The sequence below is a fragment of the Gymnoscopelus braueri genome, assembly GCF_963280865.1.
Source record: "Gymnoscopelus braueri genome assembly, chromosome: 10".
NCBI lineage: Eukaryota > Metazoa > Chordata > Actinopteri > Myctophiformes > Myctophidae > Gymnoscopelus > Gymnoscopelus braueri.
In genome coordinates this window covers 20156044-20169512 of record NC_137611.1, presented here as the reverse complement: position 1 = coordinate 20169512, position 13469 = coordinate 20156044, and the positions used below count along the sequence as shown (strand labels likewise).

At 41.7% G+C, this 13469-nt stretch overlaps 1 protein-coding gene across 3 annotated transcripts in view; it reads left to right on the top strand.

Annotated features, from left to right (window-relative positions):
• LOC308094265 (abl interactor 1-like) overlaps window positions 1-13469 on the top strand; it is a 58069-nt gene that overhangs the window by 18572 nt on the left and 26028 nt on the right. For all 3 annotated transcript variants that reach the window (XM_080440808.1, XM_080440807.1, XM_080440806.1), the window contains exons 3-7: window positions 1558-1734; window positions 8321-8448; window positions 9300-9440; window positions 11081-11184; window positions 12958-13188. In XM_080440808.1, coding sequence (XP_080296934.1) covers window positions 1558-1734; window positions 8321-8448; window positions 9300-9440; window positions 11081-11184; window positions 12958-13188 — 781 coding nt within the window. The remainder of the gene's footprint in view (window positions 1-1557; window positions 1735-8320; window positions 8449-9299; window positions 9441-11080; window positions 11185-12957; window positions 13189-13469) is intronic.

Sequence of the window (13469 nt, the reverse complement as noted above, 5' to 3'; positions counted from 1 at the left end):
CGCTCTCCAGTGAGGGAGGTAGAGAGGGTCTCTGTGTATTTCATCTGGTTCTCCCTCTGAAGTCTGGCATTGACTGTAGCCCTCGCCACATGCTCCTCATGTCGCCACTGTTGAACTGGTATTGTACTCCTCCCACTTTTAACCCATCCGTTTTAGGAGCAATGGGCACTACAGGGGCAGTTAGTGGTTAAAGGGGAAATCCACCCATTTTCAATTTTTAACTATGTCATTAATATAGCATAAAGGAGTTGTGTGGAAATAAGAAAAAATTAAAAAAAAAAATAACATTGCAAAAAAATGTAACATTGCAAAAAAATTAACATTGCAAATTACACCATGATGAGTCATCACAGTGTAATTTGCAATGTTAATTTTTTTGCAATGTTAAATTTTTTTGCAATGTTAATTTTTTTTTTAATTTTTTCTTATTTCCACACAACTCCTTTATGCTATATTAATGACATAGTTAAATATTGAAAATGGGTGGATTTCCCCTTTAAGTTTAACTTGCTCAGGGACACATAGACCAGAGCCTTGGTGCAAACCGGGCTATGGCCACCTGAGTGCAACAAGACGGAAGGCGCCAATCATTTAAGCATGTTACCTTGCCTTTTTTTCCCGGCACCATCTTTATTATCCGTCATAATGGTGGATGATAAAGAATGCAGGAGGGCACTAAACACAAGGAAAAAGAGATAGTTGAATATGTCCATGGCATGATGAACAACACCAGCCAGCTGCACGATCTCTGATCGCATTACCTGGGATGTCGTTATGTATCCCTTTATAGTCGGATGTAATGTGTGTCCCTGCCACATACTACGTGGGTCATTACAACGTAACTGTGTCTCAATCGTCTTGCTGTAATCCTGTTTGGCTGCCGTGGTCGATTATAACAGGCTTTTCCCCCCCCTCCTCTGCTTTGTCTCCGGAGGCGAAGGCAAAACCCTTGCGTTGAAAGCAGCTTGATCACAACTGTTATCCATAGCTTCTGGTTTGGATACACCCAGAATGTTTTTATGCGGACAACTTCCTCTCCATTCCAAACAAAACAGTCCAGTAAATTAATACAGTATCAGATTGGTCAGACAAGTACCGTAGTAGATCTTCCTTATTGTGGGTACTGGTTGATTATTCTGGCAGGATCAGGATGAGAGAGTGATTTTAATTAAAACGTTAAGGCAAATTATGCTTCTTTTGTTTATGATTATCTTAAAGGTTCTATGACATTCATTTTCACTTTTTTTATTTGTAATGTTTTTTGGGGGGTTTTATGACCTCACTTACACCCAAAAAATCTGAACTTTGAACATTCAGTGGATTTTCTGTGGTCTGGGGTTTTCTGAATAATTAGGCTGAAAAGTAATCTGAGCTTGGCCCTTCGGCAGTGAGGTCACAGCCGATTAATCCCGCCCACTCTCCTCCTCGCCCCTCCCCTCCCCTATCCTGGTAGGAAACTGCTTAAAACATTCAACATTGACCCCCCCCTTCTCTCTCTCTCTCTCTCTCTCTCCTCTCTCTCTCTCTCTCTCTCTCTCTCCATTCCCTCCTCTGTAGACGGTGGACATTCATAAAGAGAAGGTGGCACGGCGAGAGATTGGCATCCTGACCACCAACAAGAACACCTCGCGCACACACAAGATTATCGCCCCTGGAAACATGGAGCGGCCGGTGCGCTACATCAGGAAGCCCATCGACTACACACTGCTGGACGATGTGGGACACGGTGTCAAAGTAAGAGCCCTCCCCACCAGTGAGCTAAACATTGGTGGTTCATGATGTCAAAATAAAAGCTGTAGTTTCAAATGAATGGCTGTTCTGGCAGGACAGAAAAGTAGTAGTATAAGGATTCCTGGTAGGACAGAAAAGCAGTAGTACTAGGGTTTCTGCTAGCATAAAACCAGTTGAACAAGGAGTCCTGGTGATACAGAAAACCAGTAGTTAGGGTCCCTGGTAGTACAGAAGACTAGTAGTACTAGAGTTCCGGGAGGACCAGGGTTGAGGAGGACAGCTGCTCTGAAGGCTGATATATATTGATTCTCTGGACATTCATGTTAGTATGTTGGCTATTTAGTATTTAGACACCAGCATCTGCAAATCCTCAGCACCATTTTATAGCCGCACCTCTAATTGAGCTCATTATTTTGATATATATCACTTGTGCCTGGCCTAAATCAATTGTACAGGAGAGGATAACACACATTTAGAGTGTAGTTCACACCTGTCTCTCTTGCGTGAAAAAAACAGGCTGTCTGCCGGTGTAATTACCGCTCAGACTTGGAGACGGTCGATAGGCTAGCCTTTTAGCTGATTAAATATCGACAGTAGCGAAGGTTTAACATAGACTGAACGTAGCTAACACTCTAGTCTAGAAATTGCAAATCGGGGACCACAGGTTGGTTTCTGTGTGCGTGTGTGTGTGTGTGTGTGTGTGTGTGTGTGTGTGTGTGTGTGTGTGTGTGTCTGAGTGTGTGTGTGTGTTCAGTGTGAGATGTTGGCCCACGAGTTGTTACCCCTCTGCCTCCCAAAATGTGGGAAATATTTCTTCATCTTGTTTCCGCTGCACTCTTCCATCTTTTATGCTCTCTCGACGGGATCCGTTTCTTCCCTTGTTTGTGCACTCAATTCCCAAAGGCACGTTGACAGCTTCTGTCAATGCCATTCATCTGGTTTCCGTGGTACGACATTTTTTATTCAATCTCTTTCATTCTTCACCCCATGTCCTGCCCGCCTCTGCTGGGATAGTGAAGCCGGAAATGTGCAGAACTTCATTGCCCGCCGGTGTGGCACACCACAAATAGATCTACATTGCGCACAACGCATCGCGCTACGATGCGTTGTAGAGCTTGTAGATCTGCTATTTTCGGTGTGCGACACCACACGCAGCAAAGTATATCAAGCCCCTGAGTGTCTTGTTGATTTTCAAACATCCAGCGATTTGAATGCAAAATGCTTGCTTTCCCCCTCTTGGTAAGAGCCGGCACACACAGAGATTTGGCTCGGACCGCTATGCAAATGAACCGACGCCAGGAAATGCAGCAGGCAATCAAAAGGGTCTCTCGGATAAGTGATGAAGAGCTCACAGAAACGGAGCGCTTTCATTTTCTTTTTCATGTTGTCCTCTTGCAGGTAGGCTATACTACTGCAGTGATTTCTGCCAGCAAACTTTTGAAAAATACACATCCTATATGGAGCAGCTCCAATCTTATTTGCTGGCATATGGCATGGGAGAAAAGGATCCTAGCAAAACAACAACTTTAACCACATGAACCCTAGCGTCCCTATTCTGGGGTTGAACATTCGGCGAAAATTAGCAGATCTACAAGCCCACAACGCATCACAGGCAGCGATTTGTTGGGTTTAAGTGGTTAAAATAATTTTAAGTTATAGCCAGTAGGTCCAATAATCCAAATATTATCAATCATCAGTCATCAAATAAGTAATGAAATGTATGTATTTAACCAATTTAACGCTTTAATAAATATGTCTAAAAAATCATCAAAAGTATGTAACCAACAATATGATTATCAGAGCTAAAATGTCATTAATGTAGTATTTAAATTAGTATATTGAGGAGAAAATAGCCGATCTACAAGCTCACAACGTGAGTGACACATTGTAAGCTTATAAATCAGCTATTATCAGCAAAGAGATTAGGTGTAGAAGGGGATAAAAGGAAGGAGCCGAGAGATATAGACCACAAAGTTGTGGTTAAGCAAATAAATGTTTATATAAGTGTTGTTAAAGAAAGTTATTGTTGCAGTGTAAAGCAAATGCAAAGAAAAGCAATTAAACAGAAAAGGACGAAGTTTTGAGGCCAGTAGACCAGTGTGCTTGGCCTATAATAACAACCCAGTGCAGTATTTTCTCCAATTCCATGCACTAACAACATCTATGTCAACAATGATTCTGCTAACAATGTGAAAGTCTGACTAATGACAGCCATATCTAACCTGCAAACAAATACCACGTCCCTTTTCCCCACTATTTGGAGAACCACATAGGCTGGATAGGAGGCACTAACCAATGATAAAAAATGTGATACATAAGCCAGTGTTCTTGTGGTGGTTTGTCCCTTTTCATCACGCCCACCTTTTTAGAGGCAGCTATATGTAATCTCCTGCTGAACCCATTGATTTTGCTGCCAATAAAAATGGCCTCAAACTAGAGGTCACAGTCTCAATCCAGAGTGGAAGTCAGACAGAAGACCCTTGTCAGATACTAACATCTCAAAGCAACACTAAAACAGAGTGGGTTTTATGCTGCGGTGTGTTGACAAGATGCGAGGCTGTCTGAAGTGTCCTGTTCATGATGTCTTTATGCTCATGAAGCACATTATGAGTTCAATGAAAGTTCACCCAACTAGGTTTGAACTCGTAAAAAAAAAAGGATACCTTCAAGCAATCCTCTCCTCCCTAAGTGCCATGAGCTGTCTCTTCCGTTTGCTAAACAAGTAACATGGGAAAAGTCAAAACACGAAGCACTAGAAAAACCAGAGGCTAGGGAGCTAAAACATGAAGTGCTAGGTAACAACACTTGACAACCTGTGGGAATGGTCCAGTTAACCACTTAAACCCTCTATTCTTAGTAAAACAGACCTGAGTTGGCTCTGTACTTGGTGCGCTCTTTTTTTCAATCTACAGTAGAAGCTCACAACATTGTGACAAGTTGTGAGGTTGTAAATCGGCTATTTTGGGGCGAGTGTTCCCCCAGAATAGTGATGCCAGGGATCAAGTGAGTGGTTAACCACTTGAACCCTAATAATTTGGCTGATGAGAGGAGGAGTGGGAACAGGTGTGTAGATAGGTAGCCTCGATCTCCAGGCTTTTATTTTCCTTCACGTTTTGCTCAAAAATAAGAGCCTGGACCTGGGCAGTCTGGAGAGGAGAGACAGAAGCCGCACTGTGACAAATACGTCAATCAATGAGAACTGTCAGTTCAGACTTCCTGGCAAACTGCATGCTATTCCAGCCGTCCATTTTGAATTCTGTTTGATTTCTCCGGCTGGCTCTTTGCAGGCAGAGAAGCATATCAGATTCCATCTTTTTTTCAACACACGTACATACACGCACAGCCACAGTGATCTCTGATTCTGCCTTTCTGCTCCCAAAGTACACGGCTGTAAATAATTCAGAAGCACTGATATTCAGCTCAGCTCAAACCCACCACCTCATCAGCCACAGGACAGCAAGAGATGTGGTGGTGGTGATGGGTGTAGTATGCTGTGTATGCATACGTGTGCTGGCGTGTTTGTATATCTAAGGCTCATGTGTGCTTTTAATATGTGCTCATTCTGTAGATGTGTATACTTGTGCACGCATGTGTGCTCGTACATGTTTGTGCTTAATATTTGCATAGTAGTGTGATGATCTGGTGAAGGTCATGACCAGGTCAAAGCCAGGTCACGCACCACAAATGTCATGCAAAACAGCCCATTCCAAAAGCCAGATGCTACTTCACGATGTCAGGCCCTCGCCAATACAGCCCAAATGGCATGGCACGCCCCCAACCGGCCCTAGTTACCAAACATTGCTGTTCTCCAACCATCATATAAGACAAGCTGACGTTTTCTGTGTGTGCGTGCGTGTGTGTGTGTGTGTGTGTGTGTGTGTGTGTGTGTGTGTGTGTGTGTGTGTGTGTGTGTGTGTGTGTGTGTGTGTGTGTGTGTGTGTGTGTGTGTGTGTGTGTGTGTGTGTGTGTGTGTGTGTGTGTGTGTGTGTGTGTTTATATGTACAGTATGCAATCATATAGCCTCTATTGTCCTTAACATATTACGTACTCCTGTATATACTGTAGATGGGAAGAACAATCTCGCTAGATTCACTTAACCCGGCTAGATTCACACAATCTGGCTAGATTCACATGTCGGAAGATTTGCTATGGAGTCAAAATCAGCAACCAAAACACATCTCAGGTAAACAAAGGCCTTAGGCCTAAATCCATAATATTAAATGGTCACCAGCAGCAAAATACACTTTACTTTGATATTGCATAACCGGGTGGGGCATGCGTTCCCAACTTGAATCGTTCCCGACTTGCATCATTCCCTAGTTTGTTAAAGCACGATTAAACTTCCGTAGAGGTTTGGGCTGTGTAGTTACTTGTACCTTGCCATGATGTAACTCCAAAATATGGTGAGACATCTTCAATAGTTGCTCAGTAGGTTGAGTAACATTACACGTTGAAACAGGTCTCAACAGCAGACCTTTAGCATACAAACAAATGCAAACAAAGTCATTTAGATGCTGCCAATGTATAAAATTACAAAAAACGGACACAGCATTTAAAAAAACAAAATTGAATTAGGATGAAGATCCGGTAATGCTTCTGTGACAGAATCACTGTGTATGTTGTTATGTGTCGTCGGGTCTTGTCATTTAGGTTGAGTCATTCTCCCATTTTAGCTGGACATCACAGGAATGGGACACATGCAATCAGATTAAATGAGATGTGAGCTGTGGGAAGTGCATAAAACAGCCCTTTGATAATATTTGTATCACTTGCTATGCAATATTATAAGAGAGAGGACAGAGAGAAACTGAAGCTGTAAGCCAGCCTGAGTTAAATAATGGAAGACACAATGTAGAACTTGTGGAGTTTAAATAACAATTTCATACATGGTGTACTGAATAAATGTTGCACTTTACAATCTCAACTGTTCCTTGTGGAAAGGAAAACATGTGCTTAGCATATTTTATGGTTATTACATGTCAGCACAGTTTGCTGCAGAGTGTCGTGGATTTTCATGAATCGTAAAGGGACATTAATTGCACTACACTGCCACCTTGCCAGAATGTAGAAATACATTTACTACATAGGCTTTACTTATTCTTTACTTATTCATAATGAGCAGCTGTATATGACACATGTATTGTCTCTCAAAGGGGGTGTGTCAAATATATATTTTTCTTCCCTGATAACTGATCAGAAAACCAATTACGCTCTTGTAATTTCATAATTAATTTAGCCAAACCCTGGGACCTCGTCAATATTCCTGACTGACTAACTGACTTACTGACAGGCTAACACATCAATGTAGAGACATATGCATTCCCATTATCCCAAGGCCAGCAGTGTGCAGGTATTTCATACTGTGCAAGTTCTTAATTTCAAACCCAGGAATGGCCCAGAAGCAGGTCTGTAGAATGTGAAAAGAAATGCCATTTTGTAAGTTGTTTCCCCAGTTGTTGCCCTGTTGCTTATATTATTTAACTACAGTTTCACTTGTGCTATATATAACAGAGACTTTTTTTTGTAGCAGGAAATAGTCCTTTGTTTCACTTGACAGACGACAGACGATATATCTTGCGTAACTAGGCTCACCTAGTTTTACTACTTCATTTCATCATTTTATCGGAGGGGTTGTCTTGATCTGTTCCAATTATTTAAGGGGTTATAGACACTGGGTGACACTGTATACTGAATACCTAAATTATCCAAAGATAACAAGTATGGGTGCAACACTTAAATTCATTATGTTCAGAGAAACAGCACAGCTACAGCTTGGTTTCAATGGCCTCCCTCAGGCTACATAAAAACAAGTGACGGATGCGGCACTGTGTTGTAATAAACAATTACAGCTCTCAACTCTATCTCTTTTGCGTGTATCTTTCAGTTTGTTATTTACTTGATATTTCTCAGTTGATGTCTTAGTACAGTAACATGGCTGGTTGCCTCTAAACACTGTGTGGTTTCTCTCGACGACAGTCTGAAGAAGTGTCACTGTGACTTTGCTGCAGCACTACAATTCTCTGTCCCCCAAAAGGAATTGCTTCTCAAGTTCATAATGGAATTGTTCCTCAGAATTGTTTTTCCCCATCAGCTCCTCACACAGGTGCAGGGAACGTGGCTGGCTGATGAGTGTTTCTCACATTAAGCTGCAGTTGCCACTGCAGTACTAACACAGCATAGATGCATTAGCAGAGGCACAATGAATGAATGTATGATGATGTTGGGACTTCTGTTCTTTCCATGCAGCTGTATTTGTAAAACGATATGACTAACTTTGCTATCAATAACCAACAAGCCTGTTTTCTTATCTCTCTTCTCTCTTTTTTTTTACCTGCTTGCACTCAGTGGCTTAAGGCCAAGGTAAGAAGCTTCCTTCTTGGACATGTTATTAATTACTCCAACAATTCCCCATTATTCACAAATAGAAAAAATAGACAATCTACAAGCTCATACTGTAAGCTCACAACACGTCGCAATGTGACGCGTCAGGCGAAGCACACTAGTCCCTACTGTTGAAATAACACTGCACCCTGACCATGCCATGGAAGGACTTTATTGTTGAATGACATTTACCTTGGTTCTCTTCCAGCAACATGGGAACAATGCAGCAGGGAGAGGAGGAGGAGGAGTAGTAGGTGGAGGAGGGACATTATCGAGGACCAACCCCCCCACACAGAAGCCCCCTAGCCCACCCATGGCCGGCCGTGGAACCCTGGGGTAAGAACCATGATATGTTTTCTATTCTTTTTAATAATAATAATAATAATAATAATAATAATAATAATAATAATATCTCAAATTTATATAGCGCCTTTTTAAGTCCCAAAAGATGCTTAAACATTTAACAAGCATCTCTCTACTTGAATTTTATTTGGAAAGCACCATTGGTCCCATTTGATTGGTTCTTCCAATGACACAAGAGTGTGACTGTTTCTGTACGTATTACACACTTTATGGCATTGTGAACTTGTAGATCGTCTATTTTCACAAATTTGGACTTTTGAGGAATTTCTTTGGAACGTTTTGCCTATATTGACAACATGGCCAATATAGGGATCAATTATTAATCGATTTTCGATGATGTTTTTATAATTATTAAATAAATGTGTTCGATTAACTATTGCACCCCTGATATAAATCAAAATCTCATTCCCTCTTCATATTCTGTACACTCACCATTGTTGATTAAATGTTTTTACCTTGTCTTTTCTTAAACCTCATTACTGCTGAAAGGTTTTACCCTTATCTTCCCCTTTCTTAAATTAATGCTTTTAATTCATTTTTTTTCATCCAGTATGACTATCTTGTTGTGATATGTTGTTATTGTTATAGTGATTGTTGCATGACAAGGGCTAACTTACAGACACTCTTGAATCTTGAATACCGTACGCTGTTGTCAGTCGTGTATTGGGTCGACCAAGATTCTCTCTTCAACTGACTATCTCTAATGTCCTATGCTATCTCCTCCTCCTCTCTCTCTCTCTCTCTCTCTCTCTCTCTCTCTCTGTCTGCCTGTCTGTCTGGTTGTCTGTCTCTCTCTGTCCGTCTGTCTGTGTCTCTCTCTCTAGGCGTAACACTCCCTACAAGACCCTGGAACCTGTCAAACCTCCGACGGTTCCCAATGACTACATGACTAGTCCAGCCCGACTGGGCAACCAACACAGCCCGGCACGCACAGCCTCACTCAACCAGAGGCCCAGGACACACAGGTACAACACGTACACATGCACGCATGTACGCTACCGACACATGTACTTTACCGTGCATTCATTTTGACACACTCTGTCGGTGTGTTGAGCCAGGAGTCTCATCCTCTCAATTTAGATGCCAAAGAAAGCTTTGGCACCAATGCCGCTTTTATCATAATGTCATAATTTATAGGTGCGTCCGTTATCTGGTGCCAGTTTGCCAGTCAGAAAGACCCCCATGTGTCACTCTGACAGCGAGTAGTATCTTGTTCTGATTTTGACAGGCATGTTAATCAGACGTGTTCAAGACTAATGGTATTGTTTCCAAAGTTATCACATAATTAAAGTTGTCTCAACCATCCGTTAATCAGCGCCTCTCGCTCTCTCACTCTCAATTCAGTGTGCGTGTGTGTGTGTGTGTGTGTGTGTGTGTGTGTGTGTGTGTGTGTGTGTGTGTGTGTGTGTGTGTGTGTGTGTGTGTGTGTGTGTGTGTGTGTGTGTGTGTGTGTGTGTGTGCGTGCGTGTGCCTGCCTGCCTGCCTGCCTGCTTGTGTGTGCGTGTGCGTGTGAACTGTAGTGGTGTTGGTTGTGGAATGCTAATATATATTTGGCTTCTAGATCGGTCCTGTCACCTTCTCCAAGGAGTATTTTACATTTAGAGGGATCGTAAACCTTTTTGAAGAGTATTGAACTCGTTTAAGTAGCTGCCTCATCCGGTTGTATTTCATCACTCATTAGGAGGAAGTGCATCACTGTCTCAACCTCACATAGTCTGTATGTGGTCATCATTTCTGATTTCTTCCCTTGTTGAATGCCAATAGGTGGTCAGGTCAGGCCTGTGCTGTGCTTCTTTGATGGTTGAGAAATTCTGACAATTCGTAATCACTATTTAGGGCCAGTTAACCACATAATCACATTAGCCCTGGCATACCTATTTTGGGCAAATTCTCAAAATGTTACAACATTTTTTAATTAAAATAAAATTGTATCAATAGTAATATTTGTTATAAGACAAGGTATATAGGGCAGTGGTTAACATTCTAACCAACTTTGACTCTGTTTAAACTAAGCATTAAAATGTATCTTCATTTGTCAGATACCTAACAGATTGTGTCCAAATCTAGGTGTAAACGCTCTGAAGACACATAGATGGATTAAAAAAAGTGATTCCTCAAACCATCTCCAGAGAGAGGAGGCTGAAACAGACTGGTTTCTAGTTAGCATCAACTGATGATACAGGGGAATATTTTCTGGGTGCAGCTCCCGGCTTCAGAGGGCATCTGGGGAACTAGACTCAAGATGGTTTCAATAATGTTAATGATCTCTTTTGCCGTCTTAATCATCAATGGGCATCTGTCTAAAGCCCGATTTATGCTAAGTCGTACGACTGTGTCGCGTGCCGGAAATAGCAGATCTACAAGCTCACAACACGTCGCGGATGTGATGTGTTGTGAGCTTGTATGTACATCAGCTATTTATAACTGTCTGTGCTCTACATGCAACTGGTTGGTGTATTCCTATTCCTATGTGTATGTAGAACGGATCTTCAAAGGTTTGCCTGTAAAGATTCTGTTGGATGTGTGTTCCAGCTATTGTGGCTATGTGACTCTCTCTCTCTCTCTCTCTCTCTCTCTCTCTCTCTCTCTCTCTCTCTCTCACTAGTGGTAGCAGTGGGGGTAGTGGTGGTAGGGAGAACAGCGGAGGCAGCAGTGTTGTGGGTGTTCCTCTGGCTGTCCCCACCCCTTCTCCACCCAGTATGGGCCAAGGTAAAGTCCCCCGATATCTGCAAACTAACTTTGAACAGGCCCACTTTAATAAATATAATAATATATGAAATAATACTTAATTACACAAGTCAGCAATTCATGTTTCATATGTATTTATTTACTGGAATGGGACTTAACACAGGTTAAAAGGGGGTGCAACAGAGCGCTAGAGACTAGATGATTTTAGCCCGTTATTTCCTTTAGGGTCTTGAAATATACGCCGTAAACAAGAATCATTTCGATACTTTGATATACATTTTTCATATTGGTCATTACGGTAATTTTGAAGAATTTGAAGAAAAGCAACTGGTGGACAGGAAATGAACCAATATGTGTTCTTTATTTGATCTATAAATGAAGAGAACACAGAGGACAGTTCTTTCATTTCACACCCATCCCCACCCAACCTTCACGTCAACCCTACCTCATCATCGCACCTGACACTGCAAAATGTACTTAACCCATTAAGACCTGGAACTGTGTCATTTTTAGATTTGAGTTAAAAAGCATTATTTTACACTTTGGGCTATTCAAAAATAGCAGATCTATAAGCTCATAGCGCGGCACCGAGTGCCGCGCTATGAGCTTGTAGATCAGCTATTTTTGAAAAATCGTGAAAATGTGTGCTAATCTTTGAATATATATTGTTTTAAAGTGACATTTTTTTACTCGAATCTATGCTTCCGGGGGTCCCTGGAACAATATATTTTGATGGGGGTCCGCGGCCAAATACATATAATTTTGGGGGTCCTTGACATGAAAAAGATTGAGCACCACTGATATAGAAACATAGGTTTTTCAGAATACTGTTGGGATTTAGGAGACATGTAGAATCGGCTTCAGGTCTCAATGGGTTAAATTAACATGCAGGATTCTGTTGTTTCTGTGGTTTTTGTAATAGCTTTTTTTTTGGGGGGGGGGGGGCTTTTCTGCCTTTTTTTGATAGTACGCACACACACAGTATAGAGAGACAGGAAACAGGGAGAGAGAGACAGGGAGTGACACGAAGCAAAGGTCGTATATATGGTATGCGCCTTGACTGCTAGACCAGTGGTGCCCCTGTGTACTAGGGGTGTGCCGATATATCGTCCCGCGATATATCGCGATACGTTTTCGTGACGATATGTATCGTTTTGAAAAAATAAATCGTTTAAAAAAAAAAAAAAAAAGGTTTTTTTTTTTTTTACAATAATAATAATCAGGCATGCAAACAGCCCCGAGGTGAAAAGGGTGACAACATGTTGTTTTTTCGGGTCAGGTGTCACACTATTGCCCTATTTGGATTCAAAACGGCTATTGTAGCTGAAAAGCTACAAGTTCGCATATCTGAATAATGCAAAAACAGAATTATTTGTTTGCATTTGCTTTTTTTCTCCCCCATATATTTTTCAAAATAAAAAAAAGTGCGTATCGTATCGTATCGAAATCGTATCGAAGTTGTGAGCCAAATATCGTATCGTTTGGTGAAACGTATCGGCACACCCCTACTGTGTACCTCAGATTAACTCTTAAAGGAGTATTTCACCCAAAGCATTATTATAGACTTATTTTCTATCAATTACACACCCCATGAAGCAGCTTTGAATTCATGGAGATTTTTTTGTTTTTGTCGCATTCCTAAGCCAATAATTTGATGACCGAATTATTGGCTTAGGAATGCGACAAAAACAAAAGAATACGTAGTTTTTTGGGTAAACTAATCCTTTAACTAATTTCTCTCTCTCTCTCTCTCTCTCTCTCTCTCTCTCTCTCTCTCTCCCTCCGTGTCAGCAGCAGCCTCTGTGCCCCAGGGTCCTGGTCTGGGACCCATCCCCATGTCACAGTTTGGCACCATCTCGCGCCAGATCTCCCGCCACAACTCCTCGTCCACCACCTCGTCCTCGGCCTCCATGGTGTCGGCCACGGGCACCTACCGCCGCGCCCCCTCCGTCAACTCCCAGTTCTCTGTCTCCCAGCAGCCCCACCTCAACGGGGGCCCCGGCGCCTACCCCCCCCAGAACTCAGGTACTTTATAATAATAATAATAATAATAATAATAATAAACTTTATTTGTATAGCACCTTTCATGACATGAAATGCAGCTCAAAGTGCTTTACAGAGCAAGAATACAATTACAGTTAGAACCAATTCAACAATAAAGCAAACAAAAATAAAATAAAATAAAAGCAGTAAAATGCAGTAAAATGCAGTGGCCCTCGCCACTACACAACTACAACACAAATGGATATAACTTAAATGTAGTGGCCACTGTCCTCTACAACACAGCTAAAGAAATATCCACACTT